At 28.2% G+C, this 26,551-nt stretch overlaps 1 protein-coding gene across 1 annotated transcript in view; it reads right to left on the reverse strand.

Moving 5' to 3' along the window:
- Window positions 1-26,551, reverse strand: part of LOC111678641 (cadherin-86C) — a 105,549-nt gene that overhangs the window by 28,515 nt on the left and 50,483 nt on the right. The window contains exons 2-4 of the mRNA XM_046950690.1: window positions 16,130-16,971; window positions 8,793-8,876; window positions 8,554-8,679 (exon numbers count right to left, since the gene is read on the reverse strand). Of these exons, the coding sequence (XP_046806646.1) occupies window positions 8,554-8,679; window positions 8,793-8,876; window positions 16,130-16,971 (1,052 nt within the window). The remainder of the gene's footprint in view (window positions 1-8,553; window positions 8,680-8,792; window positions 8,877-16,129; window positions 16,972-26,551) is intronic.

Consider the following 26,551-nt stretch of genomic DNA (forward strand, 5'->3'; position numbering starts at 1 on the left):
GATACAAATATTTACCCCAGGTTAAAAATTTTTACAAACGGTATTCTAGAATTTATATAAAACGATAAGGATGAAACTATGTGATGTTATTGGCTTGAAATTAACCAGGAGTACACGTAACATGGGACTCTTTAGTATTTTTTTGTTCTTCAAAGAGCAACATAAAATTAGACATGTAGAGACCGGAAAATGAGAGCATAGGTATATAAGCGGACTTTTTCTATTTTTTACTTCTTCAAAGAGCATTTTTTTGATTTTTTATAACATTGAACCAAGAAAACTACAATTAAACGTTAAGAGCCCTATGTTTCTGAAAATCTGTAGGAAAGCATTGATGGTACTTTTTAGTTTCTATGCACACGCTTTCTTTCTGCTTCTTTTTCGTTTTACAACTGGAATTTTTTTTATTATTTTTTAACACAGCATGGTGAAGGGTATATAACGAAAGCAACTTCAGCCGAGTATAGAAACTTACTTGTTGTTAATGTTATTTTTAAAGCTCCAGGCTTTTTTATTTGAGTGTACTCTATATCTAAAGAAGTCAAAGATGTTCAGTGAGAACATTTAATTTTTGCTTGAATAGATAGATAGATACTGGCACGTATAATAAAAAATAAGTACATATTTGTAAACTGTATGTTAAAATAAGAAAAAAAAAATAAATAAAAATAAAATATCTTTTAATTTACGGAAATGTTTTTATGACCGTGGTAATTAACTTTACAGTTTCATTAGCTGATGTGATAAGACAGTTGAATGAACAATTTGAGTTTAAAAAAAATTATATACATAAGTATTTATTTGACAAATTTGTTAAAGGATTTTTACCTTTCAAAATACATATTTACCTATGTAGATACATATGTAATATTATTATAGGTATTTCATTGATTTTGAGTGTTAAAAAGGAGGATTAAAGATCGCGCAAAGCAGATCTTACTTATCTAGTAGTTTATAATGAACGAAATTTTCTGATCCAGTATTAAACTTTTTTGGACTACTTCCATTTTTAATTATGTACAGTAAAGACTATATTTAAATTAAATATTTTTTTAATTGTTACCTTTTACTTTTAATAACAGTCTCCTCTGTAAGTGCATTTTGTATTTGTTTGAACAACTGTATGAGGGAGGCACAAATTAGCGAAAGCATTGCAAAAATAAAATCAAGAACAGACCCCTATAATGTCGTCATATAATACGCTTGTACTTTGTTTTTGTATAAAAATGAAGTGAAACACAATTTAAAACGAAAGCAACTAACTATAATTGCAATGCATTTTTTTAAAGCACATAATCGACGACTGATGCATTTTTCTGTTCGCCTGATAGCTGAGTACAACGATGTTGTAATTTGTTAACATGTGAGTAAAATTATGTAAAAAGTAGTTTTTTTTTCATTATGATCGTCGATCTATGTAAGACATGCGCAAAATGCTCAAAGTTTAAAATCTCTGCTAGTACTGCAGATAATGATGAATTTTATTCTCTCAATTCTTCAAATAATTTTGCCTTAAAATTGCCGTCGACTTTTTTGTATAGCATTTTAAATAATATGAACCATTTGATAAACCTTAGTAGTTGTTTTCAGAGAAATAGCTGCCGGTTACAAAGATTACCTCGGGCTACTAAAAATAACAATTATTCGTTTTTTAACTGAAATAAACCAGTATTTATAAAAACAACAACTTTAATGTGCTTCAAAAATATTGTCATTCTACATCGATCGATTCAATTGGTGTATACCATTAGGTATTAATATACCCAACCTACGTGTTTTTTGACACAGGGACGAAGCCTATTGAAAATGGTTGAAATCGGTTCATTATTTCACCTAGTCGCCATACAACCGTACATCCCGAATTGGGGTTTTTATATTTTAACTGACTGTTATTTAAAAATATGTCCGTTTACCAAAAATAATGAGGATTGGTCCATGTTTGATCTATACTCCTATATAAAGAAAGAAGCCTCATTTAAAAACTTTTTTTCAATAAATTGCTTAAATTCTTTGAAATTAAGGTAAGATTCAACATAAAAGTTTCTTTATGAAGAATAAATAATTTTTTAAATAAAATACTCATGGTGTAGGGTATTATATGGTCGACTATACTTTCCTACTATGAAAAACTGGAAAACTCGGGGGGTTTTCCCTCGAATTTTCGTGAGCAAAATACTACTACGGAGGTGGGTACCTTGGCCTCCGAGGCGGACAATGCGTCAAGTGTACTGCAAATATAGGGGTGAAAGAGAAGGATGTATTCGGAGAGAGCTCTAAGCTACCTCAGCCTTTAAATACTGACTCTGAATCCTCAGATGATAATAATACCATAATAGCAAATCCCAAAAAGGATGAAGTAGAGCAAATGGTGAAAGAGGTAAGTGATAGCATAGCTAATCTACTTATTACAAAGAAAAGACTTTCTGGAGCACAGAGGAGAAAGTTGAAAAAGATGCTTCAGGAAATCATAGTTAGTCAATCCTACGACACTCCAAAGGAGAAATCGGACTCCTTCACAAGATCTAAGGCAAAAGGGATCAGGTCTTCCGAGGAGATGACAACTGATAATAAACCTAAGAGGAAAAAGAGCTCCCCGTCTTCTAATACACAGTTGAAGCCAAGCCATACTTCACTCAAAGAAACCTCAATTGAGAATCCTGCGAATAAGGGTGACAACGCCAAGCCAGATATTCCGAAGACGAACACGTCAGCGAAATCAACCTCGAAGGTAAGGGTATCTCAAAAGAACGGAGACGGAGGAAAAGAGCCGCCATCTTACGCCAAAGTTGCCAGAAGTAGGCACCGGGACGATCTCTGCTATGCAGTTTATGATGCCGGTAATCCGACAGGAAAAATTTTAAAAGACCAACAGTGTAAAATAAAAGATCTGGTCAACAATAAGATAGTGAACCATGCAATCGCTTCAAAGGGCAAACAACCAATTGAGAGCTAGAGCTGCGAGTTTAGCATGGGCGTGATGTTGATGAGGTTGGCATCTCACCAATGTGTTAGCACCCTAAAGAACTTGGTGGAAAGTATCCCTCCTCCCTGGGACGGCGCTAGGCTGGGACTGTCAAAGAAGAGCGAGCTTCCGGTGCTCTTAAAGTCCACTGTCTACATAAAAGGATGGGGCAGTAAACTGGCTAATGAACGTATACTGGAAATTCTTGGTGGTCAAAATGCTGATCTGGGCGTGGAAAAATGGGATGTCTTTTACAGGAAAGAAGAACCTTAGGGAACTTTATTTGTAATAGGTATCGACCAGAAATCCATGGCTAGTCTTGCCAAGAAGAATGATAGGACTTACTTCGCCACTAAAGCTGTCATATTCAAAATTGGGAAGGTGCCGATTGGAAGGGCTCGAAAAGGACACTAAAAAAACTAAGACCACGGCATCAGTATCCACTACTAATAAAGTTGAGGAGTCAAATCCTAAAATCGAGGAATTTGCCATTAATTTTTATGTTCTTTTTTTTAAGTTATTAGGAAGTGAAATTGTTGTATTAGAATACAACTAATTTGACTCAAATAATATCAACATGAATAATAAAAAATTACACATTTATTAATAAACTCCAAAATAAAATTGGTTTAATTCCAAAAAATTCAGTACAAAAAAATATACCTTCAATTTAAAATTAAATTGGATTCTTTCACTTTCACAGAAGAAAATTTAAAACAATTTCACCACTAACGAATATACCGAATAAATTGTAAAGAAGTAATCATTTCCATTAATGCATACTACACCAAAGATATGGCAAATCCAAAGACAAATCTGAAACCGATTGTCTATCCTATTCAATTTTACAGTAAGTTAGCGGCAAATGGACTTAAATAAACATACGATTGGATGGATGTCTAATAACTTAAATTCCATTTGGTGATTTGCAAAAACAAGTAACAAACAAGACCTGTATCCAGTTGTATTGATATAAAAAACAAAATGTACAATGATGATAAATTACGTAATTTACTGGAACGAGATTAGGTCAGTTTTGATCATTTGTTGAGTGTAAGTGTTTGAGTACGTTGAACGTTTTTTGCACAAATTTCCATTTTGATCCCAAAAGTGTATTAGCTCTAAATTTTTGTTAATTATATTTATAATGCCAGTTTTGTATTTACATCAATGATATCTCAAAAAAAATTAGATGTTTTCAAATGTAATGTTTTTAAATATTATGCCAAATCTTGGCATAAAAATCTCAATTGCTATAAAAAAATTTGCATATCTGAGTCGATTATCTATGTCCATCCGTATGTCCGTCCATGTTAACCTTGTTATCAAACTACAGATCGCAATTTTTAGATAATTTGGTGAAAATTGTTAAAATTGGTTCAATATTTCACCTTTCCCTATACCAGCGTATCCTTAAATAGGGCTTTTGAGTCCAAAATACAAAGTTCCCCTCCAGAAAATGACTTGAAGATCAATATTTCACTCTCTAAGAAAATTTATAAGAATATGTCCGTATTTCCTCTTGACCTCAACAAACTGTTCAATTATTTCGAAATTAAGGTAAAAAATTTGAGTTTGAATAAAAAGTTTTTTTAATGGGCCCTTTATGAGCTGGACCAAATTATTAACTGTCATCATAAAACAAAACAATCCTAATTTTTAAGGGGATCGAGAAAAATTCCTTTTATGCTTTTTACAGAAAATAATTTAGGCTTGCTATAAATCATACAATTCTAAATGGCACAATCTCACAAATACGATTTACTTAAGTTTGACAATGACTCTAAATCAAGTATTAAATAAAAAAATATACACAGAATGAGAAGTAATAATAAAGTTGCCATCAGCAAATTGAAATCTAAATTGAAAATTGCTATAAATTTTACATTTGGAATACTTGTGTCCGTAATCAAGATAAATAAAACTGCAAGTGCGTATGTTGAATGGAAAATGTTCCCATGCAATTCATTTATGTAGTTGTACAATGTACATACTTATGTTTATAAGTATGAATTTATTTATTAGAAGACAAGTTCGAAATGAATGAAGCCAGAAAGACGTTTTTAAGAATTAGCATTTATCTTGTCGCACAAGTTGCAATATTTATTACTTAAACACACCCATCAAATGCTTCCTGCTTAGGTTTTATATTCATATTTGTTGTATACTCGTTTTATTATTAAAGAACTTCAGCATTGAAAACAATGATTTTAACTAAATGTATTTTATATATTTTTTGTTGTTGCGTTAATTTTTACAGAAAATTTAACAACAAAGAAAAAACTACACTGAAAAAAATCCATGCCTAATATATACGAAAAATATCGTACATTGTACGACTCTTTCGTTGTTTCGCACCAAGAAATTCTTTCGTAATATATACGAAATTGTACGAAATATTTTAGTATAATGCAAAATAATTTTTGAAAAATTAATTTACATAAATTGAAAAAAGTGAATTTTAAATAAATATGGTAAAATTTACGAAATATTAATTTATGCAAACATTTTTGTTTATTTTAAAATAATTTTTCTAATTTTAGTAAACAATTATTCTCCACAAATATTACGAAAGGTTTTCGTACTTTCGTAAAAATAGAAAAGGGTTTTATTAAATAATATTTCGTATTATACATGAAATTTTTATTCGTAAAGTTGAGCATGGATTATTTTCAGTGTAGTAGATAGAAGTCATTAAAAAGTAATGATAGGAAATTATACGTTTGTGTAGATATTTATAACACCTTAAAATATTGATCCCACACCCACATTAAACTATACAAATCAGCGTTCTTATTGATAAATTTAATTAATTTGGCAAATAAGCCAAGGACGGAGCCTATTGAAAATTGTTGAAATCAGTACATTATTTTATTCCGTATTATTATTCCGATCACCCAGAAAAAATAACATCTAAAGAAGCGAGAATGAAGTAGAATTAACTCCATGGAAGTACTTAAAAAGAACTGAAGAAGTGATGATTTTAACACAAAATTCATTACATCTGAAAGTAATTTTTATATTATTTTTTGGAAGTTATTAGGAAGTGAAATTTAGTATTATAGAATACAACTAATTTTACTTAAATAATATAATAAATTGTACGCATTTATCAATCAACTCCAAAATAAAATGGGTTAAATTCAAAAAAATTCAGTACATAAAATATACCTTCAATTGTATTTTTTTCACTACTTTGGTAATCAATAAACATCACTTCCATAGAAGGTAAACAAATTCATTTATTGCTACTTTTGAAGTAATGATAAATGTTATTCATTTGGAAGTACTTCGTTTTATTTTTGCTGTGCTTATTCTAAAATGTATAACGATTAACAAATATTTAACCCTTGCTCAATAAAAAAACTCTCTCAGAGCACTTTTTTATCTAAGGGAAAGGTTTTTCAAAAAGTAAACATTTTAGATATATACTTAGCATATTTTGCTATTGATGGTAATTAAATATTAAGTGAATGTTTAATAAAACAGTAGTAATCTAGTAAAAGATTTTTTGTGGTTATGACATACTTATGAATCCGTCTTTAGTATAGATTTCTAAAGTAATTTTACTTTTATATTTTTATCATATTTGCAAGTCTGGTTTTAATATTGTCGCATTTTTATGCATATTTTGAAATTTGATTCTTTTGTAAAGATAGAAATTTTCTCGAGTATATCTTTAGTATTTTACTTTCTTTTTCTAGTTTCTTTTCATTTAAATTTCTAAAGCTAATCATGTGTACAAAATTATACACTTACTTATGCATTACACATTCACGTGTATTTGGATCAGAAAAAAATATATATTTTGCACAATTAATGTCGAATTAGAGGTTATCAAGCCCTTTTTTTTTAAAAGCATCAATAACTGCAAGAAAATTCACTTAAAAGTACGAGTAAGTATGTCTGTAACTATTTCTAGTTACAAAGTACAAACTATTTTTATAGCAAACTTTAATTTCTATACTGCACAACAAATGTACATTCACACTGAACCACTCACTCCCCTTTTAAATGTTGGCAACAGACACAAACCCCATATAACGATTGACAAACATTTTCAGTTCAAACTTTTGTAGGAATACAAACTGTATTTTTTGTATTTGACTCTAGTGTGGTGTAAACTTTACATGAAAATGTTGTGTTTTTATTTATTTTTTGTTTACAACATCCATTATGAACTTATAAAAGGCATGAACTTTGCTGATACTATGTGTCCAAACATCTTAAATAAAATCACGTTGCACATACATACATAACACATATTAATATTAATCTACATGAAATATATGTAAATTGGAGTGGCACCAAAATGGAAAAATTATGATGTTCCCCCAATTTTAAATTATTTAAATTTTTTTTAGTTTGAACTTAGCTCATCACATATTGAGTCCAGAAAATAAATATTAATTTTCAGTTAAAACATCTGTTTATTAGTTATTTCTTCTCCCTACTGTACTGATTTAAATGTACTTAAATATTAGGGTTGTCTTTGTAATTAGTCGATTATTCGAGGAAAACTATTTGTTTTTCTAAAACGAAAAAAATTGCAATTTAGAATAAAGAATAATTCGAACAATTTTTGTCGAATAAAATTTTAATGTTACTTTTTACCCATAAATTAATGTAATATTGAATAAAGAAATACCCGATACTAAATCAAAAGATCTGATATAATTTCAACAAATCTTTTACTACTTTTTGTAACTTATAAAAATTTATCATTTGCAAAGCTAAAAGTAGAATATGTATGGAAGTGATTTTATGGATTGTTTTAAATGCTAGCAACCTGTTTATTTATTAGAATTTAGTTGCTATACTGGTATTTTTAAGTGAGTTATGAACATTAAGGTCATTTTCTGATGAGAAATTTATATGGGAGGTAGGATAGATTATTGACCGATCCTAAAAATATTTTACAAAAACATCTTGGTTCCTTAAAAATTTCGAGTTTCATTTTATAAGCCAGATAACTGGCTTATATTATTAACTGGCTTATATTATTAATGTCTCCAACTCAACAAATCTTGCGATAAAAATTAAAGAAAAAACTTTGTGTTACAGCAAGCATAGCTACAATATAACATGTTATACGGAGTGCCAAGAAGATTAAAAATAAACGGCTTCTCCTAAAGAGAATCTTAGAGTTTGTCCGTAATATTGTTTTTCGGTTGAAAAGAGTTTAGTTTAAAAGGTCCAGTAGATATAACTTAAATGGATTAAATCAAGTTAAATTGTTAACTATTTATCCATTAATTTTTCTTAACAAATTCCATTAATTCGTTTAAACTACTATAGTCATGAAAGGGGGTGGGGAAATATTTCCATGTACCATGCAGGTATAGATTTGTTTTGCAACTATTTCAAAAAAGGCTTGGTTTTTTACGAGTAATATTTACTCGTTGACTGTAGGTTTAGTTGGTTGGACAAAAAACTAGTTCAAGTGCTATTTTATTCACTCTGGGTTAAAGACGTCCAAACAAATAAACGAACGGGTATTTTGATTGTAAGTATTTATGTAGTTGTAAGTAAATTTGTATGGAAGTTTGTATGTATGTATGTATGTTGTATTTGAAATGCTGTTTACTTACATTTGCCAATATGGTCAAATGGTACATGGCTTGTTTCTCAAAATCCAATGGTCCCAATAAAAATATAGTTCCTTCTGTTGTTTCAGGAGAAACTATTTTTTGTCTTATGGCAAAAAGGGGAGAACCCTGCAACGATAAAAGGGAAAAAGTGTCAATTTAAATAATCTGTATAGCAAATAAATACATTATTTATGCGCTCTTTAAACTGTTATACTTAGCAGTAATATGTATTGACTTACCCATAGTTCGAGGTAGACTGGTTTCTGGAATAATGGATTTTTACGTGCAATCACATAATCCAATTCGGTGCCACGTTTAGCATCCTGTAATGAAAAAAAAAAACACAATAATAAAAAACGCTCATTAATAAACAATCAATTTACATAAAAAATAATTTTAAAAGTATGATGTGTGTAATTAAATATAATTTTTATAATTTGTTAAGTTTGTTAACAATTTAGCAGCAAACGAGATGGAGTAATTTTTTTTAAGACATCAAACAGACTCGAATCAGTTATTAACAAAATAAATGATTTTAAGAACATTTATTATACGTAAATGAGTGTAGGCTGAATGGCTGGCTGGTAGGCAGACAATAAAAAAATACATAATAAAAATCTTTGAAATGATGATGATCATAATCATTATGATTTATTGTATTGAATTATTTCAGACATTCACACGTGTGTATGTATATACATGTATACACATGTATGATTTGTTAATATTGTTACACTTCTTTTTAATATTAATTCTCATCTTTATGGATATTTTCTCTTCACCTTAATATTTCATGTATCTAGTCATTGGCATTTAATTTATCTGTAGGTCTGTCTATCTGCCTATCTGTCAATAAGTAAGTCAGTCGTCATTCTATTCAATTTAAAAGTTTATTGTGGTTGTTTATAAAAAATATAATAATGGTGTTTCATTATAATTAAGGATAATTGCACCTTGGTAATGGTGTTGGTGGCAATGTTTTTGCCCTTGTTTTCGTTATTGTTGTAACAACACGTACTCCAAACTATTTGCTGTTTCTATACAACTTTTTAAAACACTACATAATTTACCTCTAATTACATGTGGTTTTCTAAAACGGGTTAATGAATTCGATGTTGTTTTTCAATCTTATTGTTCTTCTTTTACACTTAAAAAATCATGAATGCTAAATTTTATAAAATGCCTGTATCCATATAACAGTGCTAAGTATAATGTTTTCTTCTATATTTTAAATTTAAAATTTAACTTGCCAATTTAAAATATTTTATTTGGTAAGCAATGTGTTCTTAGAGCTCTGAAATTAATTTTTCTGGAAATTCGATTATAGTTCCTACACATTTTTATACCTATCTTCGAAAAATATGTGCCATATTCTGATTTGTCGTAGACCATCAAAGATACATACATTTGTATGTATATTTAAGAACATGTAAAATATTTGTATTTTACAGTTTAAACACTCAAGAAACCAATTTTTTCGATTGGGATAAAGTCTCCACCAATGGTTTCGAAATTAAGTCGCTTGACACGAAATCGCTCATATAATTATTGTAGCAGAATAAGGATCATATAGAAATTTTGTACAATAGAATATGAAAACATGACAAAAAATTGAAATTATATTTTCTTATAATTTTTTTAAAATTATCACATATAAATCATAGCTGCTTATAAACATTTTCATATTTACATTTTGTGGGAAAAGCAGCTCCCATGTTTTCTTAATATGAAAGGGGTGGCGCGTCATAATGTCCATGGAAGTTATGACTCACCTAAATGTGCCAATGGACATTATGATACTTTCATAAGTGTCACAATGTCTAATAGATAAGTGGCATAAAGCCCGTGGATTGAAAATAGTATATTTATCATGAAAACGCTTAATAAAGTAAAAGTGAATGTAAAATACAACAAACACCAAAGTTCCGAGCAATTCTTTCCAGGTAAAGAGTGCAAGTTTCTTAAATCTAAAAGAATTTTTTCGAAACTTTATATTTTAAAAGTGTTACAGAGCACGGACATTATAATACTTTTGAAATTGTAAGTTATATCCATGATGACTATTTTGGGTGTGACATAACGTCCATGGACATCATGATAATCCACCTATTAATGGTACCATATACAAGTTTCCCAAAAATATATGTAATGCGTTTGTCATTCCCTTTGTAATTTCTATAATATACTTGTCCGACACTATAACGTATAAATAGATCGCTGAGTTTATTTAGCCATGAGCGTTATTCCCCAGATATCTGTAAGATCCTATAATAATAATTCTATCAGAAATACGGTCTTAAAAAACACAATTTAAAATGTGGATGGTGGCTTAAGTTAGAAGTCATAAAAGAAACGTGGTACTTTTTCGTTTTTTAAAAGGTATACCTTACAATATTGAATCTAGAAACATGAAATTAAGTGTGTAAAGTCGGATTTAGGCGAGAACTCAAAAAAGTAAAATTTTTGGTACTTTTCTGATTTTCATAAAGTACTTTTTGAATTTTTTATTATATTGTACCCAGAAATATTTAATTAAGTATGTAGAATCTGAATGAGGTGAGAACTTTTTAAATTTTCTATTATATTGAACCCACACGCAGAGAAAAATTATAGTTGTATCATAATCAGAATCTATTTTATTGAATTTAATATTGTTTACTATTATATTTTTAGATATAATTTATTTTTCATTATTATTTCAAAACTGCGTTTGCTTAACAATTTTTTTAATCCGATCTAATACGTATAAACCATACAACTGATATAAAAATGGCGATAACAAAATATTTTTAATAGTACACATATTTTACTTATATCTTAAACATTATATGGGTAAACATGTCAAAACCTACCATTTAATGGTTATTTGATAGTTTAAATGGTTATAAATAATATAATATGTTTACATAATTATCATTATTTATTTGTTATAAAAATAATTATTTTTCAGAGAATCATTCTCAAATTTATAATTGTCATAAACATATAAATGTTTTCAGTAACTAAAATATTGATGAAATTCAATACAAAATAACCTGGATTAGACGACACTTCTACTTTTTGAAGTACAAAATGTACTTTTTGAAATTTATATAATATTTAATAATACTATACCCAGTGTGCCCTCATCGTAATGGAATAAAATAAATACCATTATTGTAAATGTTTATATATCTGCAATATAAAAAATTCCCCTTTAAGAGAACTCTTTAAGTTTGATTTTATGATTCTAGTCTCAATATTACAGAAAATTAAAAAACAGTTGAAGAACGAAAAAGTACAAGACAGTGCCTTTTTATATAATTTCATTAAATCAGGATGACGCATGTTAAATTTTCTACAAGAAACCAAAAAAATCGCATACAGATTTTTTACAATTTTATGTTTTTAGGTTTAATATTATAGAAAAGTATTAGTAAAAGAACAAAAAAGTACCAAAGTACCGCGTGTTTAATTTTATGTTTATATATTCAATATTTTAGAAAACTCTAAAAGTGCCAGAACCAGTGAAGTACGAAAAAGTACCAAAAGACCTATTTTATTTAATTTCATGTTCCTAAGTTCAATGTTATATAAAATTCAAAAAGTACCAATTAAAGAACAAAAAAGTACCAGAAAATATTCCAGTTTAAATTTTCATTCACTCAAATCCCTGATTGCTTAGTTTTATGTCTACCAAAGGGCCCACTTTTATAGATTCTAATTAACTCCACATGCTTTATTTCATGTTTCTAGGATCAATATTATAAAAACACAAAAAGTACCTTTTGAACAACGAAAAAGTACCAAAAGGTGCCCTTTTATAGGATCTCACTTAATCCAGGCTCTAAATGCTTAATTTCATGTTTCTAGGTTCAATATTATAGAAAATTCAAAATGTACATTTTAAAGAACGAAAGAGTACCAAAAAGTTCCCTTTTATATGTTTTCACTTAATCCAGGATCTACATACTTAGGTCCATGTTTCTAGGTTCAATATCATAGGAAATTCAAAAAGTCCCTTTGAAGAACGAAAAAGTACCAAAAAGTCCTCTTTTATAGATTCTCATTTACTCCGGGCTTAATTTCATGTTTCTAGGTTAAATTTTATAGAAAACTCAAAAAGTAACTTTTGTAGAACGAAACAGTACCAAAAAGTCCCCTTTTATAGATTCTCATTTACTCCGGGCTCTACCTGCTTAATTTCATGTTTCTAGGTTCAATATTATACAAAAATCCAAAAAGTACCTTTCGAAGAACGGAAAAGTACCAAAAGTCCCCTTTTATAGGTTCTCATTTAATCCATCCTCTACATAATTAATTTCATGTTTCTAGGTTCAATATTATATGAAATTCAAAAAGTACCTTTTGAAGAACGAAAAAGTACCAAAAATGTCCCTTTTATAGATTCTCATTTACTCCGAGCTCTACATGATTCATTTCATTTTTCTAGGTTAATTTTATAGAAAACTCAAAAAATACCTTTTGTAGAACGAAAAAGTACCAAAAATTCCCCTTTTATAGATTCTCATTTACTCCGGGCTCTACATGCTTAATTTCATGTTTCTAGGTTAAATTTAATAGAAAATTCAAAAAGTACCAGTCGAAGTTCGAAAAAGTACCAAAAAGTCCCCTTTTATAGATTCTCATTTACTCCGGGCTCTACATGCTTAATTTTATGCTTCTAGGTTTAATTTTAAAGAAAACTCAAAAAATACCTGTGTAGAACGAAAAAGTACCGAAAAGTCCCTTTATTATTATTTTCATGTTTCGATTTCAATATAAAAGAAAACTCAAAAAGTACCAGATGAAGAATGAAAAAGTACCAAAAAATATAACTTGGTACCGGGGTTCCAAATAACACCTCAGTAGCATATTCAGTGTTTCTAAATCCAAAAATTTTATCTAAAATGGATTATTGTGTTTGAATAATTTCCCGTTTTTACCCCTTTTGGTACTTTTTTCGACCCATTAACGAAATATAAATTATATTCCAAAATGTTGCAACATCGTAGTGGGAGCCCGTATTTATATTTGTATTTATATGTATAAGTAAATAAACCAAAATCAATGTTTTATGAAAAAAGTACGAGAAATAGGTACAATTTTCACCCCTTAAACATCCGAATAACTAAAAAGTACTAAATTTATATTTTTATTTTTTTCGTCAAGTTATGAAGAAGTCAAAAATATTGTTTCAATGTTCACTGGTTTAAAAGATACATGGGGTGCAAAAAAAGTACCAAAATACGGTTTTTACCCGTTTATTCTCTAAAGGAGCCGAAATTGAAAAAAGTACCAGACACCTGTCCGCTTATTTTTTAAATGAACGACGATAAGCTTTAAACTATTTTTGTATTTTTTCTAGTTTAGGAGATATGAGGTTACCGAATTTACCCTTTTTTACCCCTAAACATGCGAATTCCGTCTAAGTGGATCTATTTGGTGGGAGACCAACCCCCTGTCCAAATTTCAGCTCTTTAGCTTTAACCGTTTAGGAAATTAATCATATAGAACCTGGATTAAGTGAGAACCCATAAAAGGGAACTTTTTAGTACTTTTTTGTTTTTCAAAAGGTACTTTTTGAATATTATATAATATTGATCCTAGGAACATGAAATTAATTATGTAGATTCAGAATTAGGTGAGATCTCATAAAAGGGAACTTTTTGGAACTTTTTCGCTTTTCAAAAGGTACTTTTTGAATTTTCTATAAAAATGAACCCAGAAACATGAAATTATAAGATTCGTCACAGCCGAATATAAAACTATAGAATAAATTTGTCTTAAAAATTAAGTTATGTAATTTATATGGATGGCCAAAATGCTTTTTTTATATAAAATTTATTATGAATTTTAATATTAATTTGATCGTTTTAACTTTTTTCTTCTTAAATAAATATTCTTATTGGTATGAATATACAGATAAAACTTATTATAACGAATTTTGTTCAATGAAAATTCGTGTGTATAATTTGTGCGCATTTAAGAAAAACGAATTGGGCAGAAATATAATATCCTTCCTTCCTTTAGCATTCATATTACATAGTTGTAAAATTTAATTGGTCTGACAAAATATTGTGCGTTATAGTGGGATTTTCCTGTATGTATTTTGAACCGCTAAAAAAATTAAAATCATCCTTCCTTTTTGTCCGACAAAGAAAATAAAAAATAATATGGTATTCAAAGAAAAGAGCCAAAGATACATAGATCATTAATCAATAATATGACTGGAAGGTTTCAACATTTTATTTAGTCAATGGGACTGTATCGCTCAGGAATATTAAATATAAACAAAACGTGACACAGACATAATAATACACATACATTCAAAAGTTCTTTCATTTGAAAACAAGTTGTTGTCTTTGTTCAGTGTTGATGTAATTACATATATTAAATTAGGAACTAGGTAATTTTTAAAATAGGTTTGGAAATTTAATTTTTTTTACAAAAAAAAAAAAAAAAAAGAAATTTACAGGATTCAAAGGGACACAAAATTTTTTTAACTATAAAATATCGTTATTTGGTAATAAAATGAATGAAAATTAAAATGGCAACACTGTCAGTGTTCACGTATAACAGATATTTTAAGGAATGAATAAAGCGAATAGCCTTAAAAGGTCTTAAGTAGTTAAACATAAATTTAAAGTTCTACCAAAACAAAATGTATGTAAAACTCTTATAACTACGAATCCAGTTGTTTGAGTTGGGTGCAGAATATTTATAAACAAATCTAGAAGAGTTCAAGTACATACATAGATACATGTTATTAAATGAAAAGTACTTGAGTATGCTATAAAATGTGGATATTTACTCTAATACATATCTACCATTTCTATATACATACATAATATGTAATAGCTAATAGGTTTTAAGATTTCACATGTATGATTGATATGTGTAGATACCACTCCCAGACTTTCTTGATTCCTTGTTCTCTTAAAATCTCCAACTACACAATGATGTTGCTATTCAATAAAGTTACGAATAATTACAAGATATTAAGAAAATGTTTATTCACAGAAGAAAGTTTCTTCTGGTTAGTCAAAATTAGGGTTTCTCTCTTTAGTTATTTGTAAACTTCGCGGAATTTCTGGTAATTTTTTCCCAAAACCAATTTATATTTTTGCTTTTTTAATATCACAAAATTATGTCATGAAATTGCAGAAATTTTATAAAATTGTGTTAAATATAAATAAAAGTGGATGAAAGATTAATTTTTTATATGATCGGATAAAAAATTATGGATTAAATGTAAAATTATGATGTCTAAATATATTAATTCAGATATACTTTAATCAAATAATCAATTCCTATGAGTTTAAGCTTAAAAGTTTATACTATTCTGAAAATGGATTAAACCTTAGGGTTTTCGCAAAAGTAAACTATTAAATTTTATCATTAAGCTTCAGGGAAATAATCTCTAAAGTGTAATTTATAGATGTTTAAACTTCAATGCCTATTGGTGCAACAAAGTAGCATGCATGATTGCTAAATGGTAAAAAGCTAATAAGAGTTGCGTGCAAAATACGCATAACGAATCGCGCTTACATACATATATAAATACAAATAAATTTTTGCAAGATTATTTACTTACCTCTGGTATCATAATGATGCCCGGTTTGTGAGGAAAGATGAGGTCGTGTGGAGTTGTAAAATTTGTGGCTGTTATTGAACACAATTGAGTTGCCATGCCCCCCTTTGTGTCTTTTACCGAAACTTGGAAGTCGTAATAGCGTCCGGGCTCCAGGCGACGTGATAATACGACATTTGCCTGACACACCGAATTGTACTTTGTGCATGGAAGCGATTCAATCTTGACCGTCGACGATGATGCATCACCCACAAACTCAAAGGTCAACGGATAGTCAAACTCTTCATCAGTGGCACGCAATCTGTAAATGACTGAGCCGACCTGGGCATCGGCTGGTACTAAAACAAGACGCATACGCGTCGATGGATCAAATTTGGGATCCACGCACAACACTGACGACGGACTGAGAATGCCAATTAGCAGGCTGATTGTCAATATTCGATATGCCGTTGTCCAGCTTAACAAGGCAGTGGTTGAAAGATGTCGTCGTGTCATCTTCGTCGAAGACGACGACGTTGTATCACAACATTTCATAGATGTTGTAGTTGCTGTATTTTTTGTAAATTCTCGACATGAATATGAATTGAATGAAGAAAATATTGGTAGTAATGACGAAGACGATAATGATGTTGAAATGTTGTTGTGGGAGAGGCAGGAGGTGAGTGTTGATGGTAGTGTTGTTGTTATTGAAGAAGGAATGGCCGTCAAAGATGCGTGCTGCTCTTGGTATGGTTGCTGTTGCTGCTGTTGTTGTTGCAGTGTAAATCGTCTGTGATTGTGTCTTTTTCTTCTTCTTTTACTGCTACTTTTTGTGTGGGTATTATTGTTGCTGGAAGCCATTTCTGCTGCAACGAGAAAATAGAAATAAAACGTTTTTATTATTTGTTAATATTGTTCCTCCATTTTTAGCTAAAATCCAAATGAATATATTATTACAACTTTTGCAATAGCAAGAATTTACCCAGCGATTCTGCAAGGAGTCAACATATTTTTGAAATTATATACTGTACGTATTAACTTATGTACATATATTTGAGCTAAGTGAAAAAATCGATTTAGATGATATTTGCAAATAGCTTAGTACTTTCGGTCAAGAACTGCCATAATTACAGGAGGTCAAAGTTGGTTATTTTGATCATACAGTTTTTTTTAATAAGGTTAAAAAATGTTTTTATATTTTAAAATGGGTCCTTTTTCTCAAAAGAAAGCTTTTACAACGTTCTTTAAGAGCATTATAGTCTATCTATCAAAGAAATATTTTTTAACTCAAGAATTATATTATTTTAATATTTGTCACTTAATTTTTTCAAAATGTACGTTTTTGCTGATTTTTTTTTGCTCAAAAGAAAGCTTTCTTCCAAATTTAAATACATCACTTTAAAAGTTGTTTCTTTATTAAATAAACCAAAAACAACTTAGCTTAGCTTTGACGTAAAAATTTCTCTCACGCCGAAAACAAGAGAATTTTAACATATTTTAGCAGTCTTTAAAAGAGCAATTCGACCAAACGTAGTATTTTACTTTAACATCAGATAATTCAGGGTAACCTGGTTATAGGTTATGCAGGGTATAGGACTACATGCATATTTTGTTGTTTCGTTCCTTTACATTTTTGTTTTAGTTGCGTTTGCTTGACCATTCGACTGGACCGTCCGCCTGTCTAGCTGTCAGTTTGTCTGTCAATGTGTCTACATGCATTCCATTGCTATATTTGGATTTAAACAGTCATACATTCTGGGCACAACTTAAAAATGTTCTAAACAAGAAATGCTTCAAAATTTGTAAAATATTTTCCTCCTTAATCTTAACATTTATCAAAGATTAAGAGAACAAAATTTGTATGAACTATTGTATTATAAAACATTGATAAATTGTAATAAATAAGGCCCTTAATATCAAAGATTTATAAACATATCCTTCATTGTTTATTGGGCAAGCTTTAACAAGCAATAACGGCAGTATCAGTAATAATAATACAAAATAATAATCTTTTTAAGACTCTTGCAACAAACAACAAATTACAAAACACTTCTAAAGAAAATACAAAATTACACATATTTTCTTACGCAACATCAGTTGTCACCGGATGTGGTGACACTGACGGCAATGATATTGTTGCAGAAGCACATATATGTATATGCATATGTATATGTAGTTATGTACAAAAATTGGTTGCTGATGAAAATTAAAATTCAACAACAAACTATAAAAACAGTTAAAGCCACCAATGTGTTTTATTGCAAAAATAAACATTGTTTTTTTTTTAAAAAATCAAGAAAGAAAATTTAGATTGTTGTTGTAAGAAATGGAATTAAACAAAATTTCAGTTTCGGGAAAAAAATGTAAAAAAATTAAAAATTTCTTAAAACGTATGTGTGTAGTTGTTTTATCTTTGGTAAGAATTGTAAAGCTTATCAGTTTTATGTAGAAATTTGTCAGGTTTCAAATCTACATAAAGATTTGACAGACGTTATTAAATTTAAATATATGTTTAATGTTTTAATTTGAAATTGCCAAGCAAGACTTTTATAAAAATGTATATTAGTTAAAGGATTGAATATTAAAGTAAATAAATAAATAAAATAAAATGTTAATTTAATTTTTTAGCAAAGGCCTGCAATAACTAATGTTTGTGCTAAAAACATTTTATGTTTGCCAACGGTATGGATTGTATCGGGTTTCATATCTAACAAACTCATTCATTTGAATAAAAATTGTTCAATTTTAAATTGTTAACATACAAATACTTAATACATACACGGACAATTAACAAATTTGTAAATTGATATGGTCTCATGTGATGCTGGATACACTAAGTTATTGTTTTTGGAATGATAATCATTTTCTGGAGGGTCTTTTTTGCTTAAAAATAAATTTTTGTGAAAAAATCTTAATTCATGTAAGGAAATATTGGGTTAAGAGCGTTTTATTTATCAAAACTCAAAAATTATATACTTTATATACATAAAGGTATGTATATATGTTCTATAAACTTCCATATCTTTAAACATCCAACACAATAATAATGTTTTTACGTAGACATATTTTTTATATATACCCAGCAAAATTGAGCGAAATACTTTCAAAAGAATAACATTTATTATTACTTCAGAAGTAGCAATTAGTGAACTTTTTTACCTTCTGTAAGTGATGTTTATTGACTTCAGAAAAAGCGAAAATATTTATATTTTTTCTATGCTAAATATATTTTTTTGTTCTTAATTTTTTGTGAGATATAAAATTTTATTTTAATATTATCATTTATAAACTTATTCTATAATAATACAATTTCACTTTCGAATAACTTCAAAAAGGGCATAAAACTTACTTTTTGAGAATGACTTCGGAAGTAATGAATTTGGAATTAAATAAAAAGGACATTCCTCCTATGTCAAGCCTGTGTTAAAATCATCACTTCTTCGGGTCTTTTTCAGTACTTCCATGGAGTAAATTCTACATCTTTTGGAAGCTCTTTTTTGCTGGGTACTTAATCAAGCTTTTCAAAGTAAAATAGTATGTAGCAAAGTTCCGCTGCAAAAGTTGGACCAAAAGTTGACACAAATATGACAAAGTTTGAATAATTGGCGAAACAAGAACTTCGGTGCATTAAGATATTTTATTTATTTTCTAAATTCACAATATTTCAAACATTGAGTTTAATTGTCTGAGAAATATGTATATTTCGAAAACGCAAGGCAAAATATGTATTTTGGTGAATGTCATGGAAGTTGTTTTAAGTCAACATAATATCAATATTTCTGAAAGTTGAAAAATATAAGCGGTAAAATGTTAAGTATAATGTTATGAAACCACTTAAAACCCCGGGCAATGCCGGATACAAAAATCATGTTTTATAACCAAAAATCCAATCATTTTACAGTTAATTAATTAAATTTGTTTGCTGGTTAATGAGAATAAAACACAGGAATTCTTATTCCCAAAAAATCCCGAGATTTTGGGATTGGCTAACTTAGTATACCAAATGAGAAACTGCACTTAAAATTGAAAACAGTTAAAAATATTTATTTTATTCTTTGTAGATTTAATTAAACTATTTACTGGTCCTGTAGAGTTCGTATTTTGTCTACATAAAACTTAAACTGGAAGTACACATTGCAATCTGATAGTTTTCGTATCATACTCTTTGCTTTTGTTGTTGTTGGGGTCAAATTAATTCCTTTAATAGCTTTTGTTGCTGCCATGTTCTCTATCTAAATTTGTGGCATTATTTCTTTTCATCTTTTTTGTTTTTTTTTATTCTTTGGCATTTTTAGCGAAAGTGACCTTTGTATTTGAAAAATTCAATCATGAATGAGTTTTATAGAAACGCTTTTGTTGCCCTTTCTTGGGTTTGCGGCTTTATTAAAAGATTCGTGTGAATTTCATTTCTAATTTTGCAGAGCAGATGGAGAATGAACCATTTCCAATAAAAATTGTATAAAACATGAGATGTTTATCTTTAAGGTCAATGTGGTGAGAATACCAAAAACTCATAAAAAAGCAAACTAACAACAGAAAAAACTGAAAAAACGTTAATAAATATTCAAAAAGAAACAGATTTAGAAAAATGCTTGAACTGAAGCGAAATTATAAGCAAAAACTAAGTTACAAATACATTTAAACTCAAAATGTTTGGAGTTGAAACTTGCAGCAAACTGGTAAACGAGTATTTTTTATAGTTTAACTACACGTATACAGACAAACATACTTTTAATGTATTTTGAATACTTAGAAAAAAATTTAATGTATCTGAAAATACTCCAATATAAACATACATACATACATACATACATACATACATACATACATACATACATACATACATACATACATACATACATACATACATACATACATACATACATACATACATATCGTACCCCGTAATGCAAAAGGGCATAAAAATATCAACTTTTTATTGAAAATTGTCAACTGCATCAAAATATATGTTATCGCATATTATTAGAGCTCTATTATCAAAAACACCGACTTTATTAATATAAAAATCAAAAAGGGCGTAACACCAAATTAGACATTTTTATTAGTCGGAAAGTCTTAATAAGTAACATAATTGATAATTTCTGATGCCACATTTATATTCAAATATGTTTATTAAAAAATTATTTAAAATTTTGAAAATTGTTGTTACAACCTTTTACATTACATATGTCGATATGTGTATATATGTACATACATATGTATGTACTACATACGAATTTATTAACACTCTACGTTCAAATACATATATTTCATTTGAAACATGCGACTACTGTTTAACGTGTTTACTAAATAAAAACACTCGGAATAATTTTGTTAAAAGCAGTGTTTATCATTTTTAATGTACAATGTCCGGAAAAATATTAAAAAACTGGAATATATACTTTTCTGAAACTGTCCGACAGAATTTTGTTGACCATTTACTTGTAGGAAAAACTAAAAGAAACGATTCATTGAACTGGAAAAATTGTTAAAATTGTTCAGTGTTGCGTTTGTCAAGTATAGACATGGTGTAAAGAGTTTTTATTTATTTTCGATATATTCTATATTTTATGTATAATTATGGAATAATAACACCGGTCGACAAATTTTGAAAAAGTCGAAACCCTGAGACCAAGTTATACTTTTCTAAGGGATTAAACAGCGCCGAATACGAAACTGACTTCAGACTTTCATCACATCTGGAATTTGAGATATCGTGACCTAATTTTTTTTAAATGTTATTTTGGACCCTGTAAAAGAGCGAAATGTTCGCTTTAGGTGAAGAAATCTAAATTAAGATAGAAGAAATGTCATAACTTTTGAACAACTGGTAAGAGATGTTTAATTGTTGCAGTGTTGCACATTCATGAGCAAACGATAATTGTTTATTTTACAATCTCAAATATACAAATATAAATAACTATTTGCTATATCCACGTTGTTTTTATTATTTTTTTTGTAATTTTTAACTGCTCTTAATAAAATGTTACAGATTGTACATTAATCTGTATGTATGTATAAAATGTTATGCAACAAGTAAGTAATTTATTTGTTAGATTAGTGTTTTTTGTATTTGTTTTATATTAATATAAAAAAATATTTTTAACCAAGTTGTTGTCGTTATTGTTGTTACCAATTGCAAAGTCATTTGCAATTAATTGAAATGTATTTAATATGCTTAGAATTATGGCGCCATTTCAGCTTATCCTTATTTGTAAAATTGAAATAAAAATATTTTATTTATATTTATCATTCTACTGAAAAAAAACCAACAAATACCTACCCATGTACTTATTTAATGACTGACTGACTTGTTAACTGAATAACTGAATTTTTCCATATTTATTTACATACATACATACATACATACATACATATGTATTTCATAAATTAAATTTATTAAACAAAAATATTTATAATTTACTTGTATCTCTATGTGTGTTTTTGAATAATAGATCAACTTAATAATTATAATAAATATAATATTTTTCATATATGAAGTTATCATAGAAATCTATTTGTTTATGTGATATTGTTAAAAAAAATATTATTAGTTAGAATTCAAATAAAAAACCCGCTTTAAATTTAAACATTCACAAACATATTTACATATACTCAAATCGATAAAGGTGCCGGAAAAAATTATATTTTTGTACTGAAATGAAAATTGATTTGAAACTTTATTATGATGCCTTTATCGATGTAAAATATGCAATTGCTTTAAAAAATCTTGATGGTAACTAAATCGATTCTTAAACATACATTAAAAAGTAACGAGTAAAAAAATAATAAAAACACTTTTTACTACTTACTATTTTAAGTAAGGAGTTTTATTTTTTATTACCACTGTTTAGCTATTTTATGTGTACAAGTTTTTTAATTTTCAGGTTTCCAAAACAAAATAATTGCAGATATTGTTTAAGTGATATCGTCTTATAACATTTGTGCATACATTTATATATATATATATATATATAATATATATATATATATATATATATATATATATATATATATATATATATATATATATATATATATATATATATATATATATATATATATATATATATATATATATATATATATATATAATATATATATATATATATAATAATATATATATTCTTTGTATTTCTTTGTATGACCAAAATGTCTAATTTTAACAAGAGTCTTGCTGCTCCTGAATGATAGATACCAACCTTGTTGCAAATTTCATCCAAATCGATTTCATTAAGTTGGATCACTTAACACGATAGTGTCTTTATGTATTTTCATTATGATGATTCAGTCTCCGATGAACTTGTGTAATTTATTATTACGATTTTTTATGAAATACACATGTTACTTCCTGTAGCAAATTATATAAACGAAACAATTTTTGAAATACAATCGCTAATTGATTGACTGGAAAAAAGTTTATTAATGATGTTAAACATTAACTACATCAATGCAATAATAAAATACAAAATGTATAGACATTTCAAAATTTATACTTTCTATTTCATCTAATGGCTTAATTTCCTACTCAAATCTCTAGAGCAATTGTGGGGTTTCAGCAGCAGGCATACTAAAAACGATTAACTCTAAATATTCATATTGCCAATAATGCAACAATAGTAACACAGTTACATACAAACTTAATTATTTTGTAGTTATCCAAAATACCCAATACCACATCGATTATTAATGACTAACTGCCATTTCTAATTCACAGCTGCATTAAAGTCAATAATTAGGAAACGAAAAAAATTTCAAAATTAAAAATTTTAAATGTAATTATGAGAAATATTTTCTTTTTTAAATTTTATATTTTTTCTAAATAATTCACAAAAACTATTTCTTAAGCATTTAAAATTAGAAATCGTGTAGAAAATTTAAAAAAAATTGTATTTTGCGTTTGATTGTGTAAAAAAAATAAGTTTTACAACGTAAATAAATAGTATTTAGTTTATTTAATTTAAAACTATTATTACTCTTTAAAAGTATTATTGTATATGATTGTATGTATGTACTTGTAGTAAAGATTTAATCGTTTTAAGTAAAAACTATTGTAAAACAAAACCCCAAAAATTAAATGGAACCATGACTGTACAATTTAGAAACAAGACACCAATGCAGTGAAACAAAAAAAAAAAACATGAACAAATCAACCAAAAAATATACAACAACGGATCAGAAACATAAATATTGCAACAACAACATGCTATATGTATGTTTGTACGTACATACGTACAAATAATACATACAACGTCCTTGAAGTGTAACTATAACACAACGATAATTTATAAAAACTGATCAAGTTTCTAAAATTGGAAACAACATGAAAAAATTGTTTAAATTTTGATAAACAATTTTTAGGTCAAATAAAAATATAAAAAATAATAATAATATAAATAACAACATACTACCTAACAAAAGGAAACAAATCAAAACTAATTGCAGGATTTTTATATATTTTTTTATTTTTTTGTGCTTAAAAAAGCGTTGCTGCTAAACTTGATGTAATGCTTATTTTATGGCCAATCTTCATTAAATGTAGTATAGAGAATTATGTTTATGTAAAAGTTATGTATCAATTTAGTAAGTATTATTCAGGACTACATAAACCTAAAATAGTGCGCCGATTTTAATAATGCCAAATTTTATCAAATTCTATTGAAAATTTTAACCTGTACATCACAATGTTTCATTGGACAGTCACCCGGGGAAATATGGCTTAATCGACTAAGTGTTCGATTCATGGAGGCATCGCATGCACTCAGTCCTTCTTTTAAAGGAAGTAGGTTTAGTATGTTTCAATATATCCTATACGAATAACGCATTCACTTGTGGGGATCCTTTGGTACAAAAAAATTTAATGGGTAAAACGTTTTGATTAGGTTGAAAACGTTATATATTGGTCGCAAAATATTTATGTGCTTAATGAAAGGCCACTACATATCCAATGATATATCTTGTGAACAGCCCTAATATGACATTTCTTCCTTTTATAATGATTAAAATGTTATCGACACCAAAAGCTCATTCTTTAGTCTAAGTGTAAGTTTTCTGAAATGTCCTTGTGGCCATTTATCTCTACACAATTATTGTTGTTTTATATGAAAGCAATTTTTGGTTAGTAAAATGTTCAGCAAATTTGAATTTGGTCACAAATCTATTATTGAAACATTTTACATATGTACGTATGTATGTGTCGTAAGTTGTTGACAATAATAAAATGACACAAGAGATTATCAAGGAATTACGAATGTAAAAACAAAAAAAAAAAAACAACTTAAATATATTTATATGTATAAATATTTTAAAATTGATATGTAAATTTATTAACCTCTTTGACACACTAAAAGTATTTGGACATACATACATATGTATTTATATGCAATTCGAAAGTTAAATGTTTGTCACTCCCGTTCCACCGTTTGTCTCCACATCGTCAGTCTGTTTTTTTTTGTCTGCCTAACGACTGTCTGTTTAATGTCTAGCTGGAGTAGACTGAATATTCCTATGTAGTAAACCAAACAAACTTCCCCCTCCACCCCAGCTGGATCCATGTTCATTTTGTATTTTACTTCGATAAATGTTGGAGAGTGTAAAGGTGCTTAAATAAATTTATAGTTTAGTACTATGTCGCTTATTTATTAGTAGTTTTTTTCCAATTTCAGTTTAATTTTTTATTATTTTTGTGGTTTCCTGAATTTGAAAGGCTTGGCCGCATGACTTTCGTGTTTCATGCATATTGTTAAAGACTTAGCCAACAACAATCGACCAAATGACAGACTAACTCGTTTGGTGTCTATAGTATATCGGTTTTCCCCATCCTTCTCTTTCATCGCCTTCTCTGCTCTCATTCGTTAGATCTCTTATTTTGTGTAAAAGTGACTGAATATTTGTCTGTTTGCCTGTTACTCTGTCTATATTTTGGACTCGGTGTCATTCCCCACAACTGACAAATGCCGTGTAAAATGTTTATTTATACAAAACTATTAAATTATAAACACTTAATAAACGAAATAAGTTCCTTAAAAATTGTTTGTTAAATACGAGTAAATTTGCCACTGCACTCAATTTTGTTGGAAAAAACCAAAACATACAAACTAACAAACATTTACTTATTTACAATACAAAACATAGGCCGACAACAAAACAAGTCGTTTTGAATATTTGCCAAAATGGAAATTTACTACAACAATGTTGAGTAGTTTGTTGCACATTCATTTATTCTGTTGTTGTATGTGCCACTAACCACATAAACTAATTGAAATTTTAGAGTTTCTTTGTTGCACAAGTTTTCCTTGCATTAAATGTATTTTTTACTGGTTGTTAAATGTCCAATTTAATTTACATTTTAAGCCACAGCTATGTTTTCCTAATTCCTCAACTCCCTTGTTTCTTGATTGTTATGAATAAAACGAATTTTAGCGTAATTAAGGCTTAAACTTTCAT

This window comes from Lucilia cuprina, chromosome 4, assembly GCF_022045245.1.
Source record: "Lucilia cuprina isolate Lc7/37 chromosome 4, ASM2204524v1, whole genome shotgun sequence".
Taxonomy (NCBI): Eukaryota; Metazoa; Arthropoda; class Insecta; order Diptera; family Calliphoridae; genus Lucilia; species Lucilia cuprina.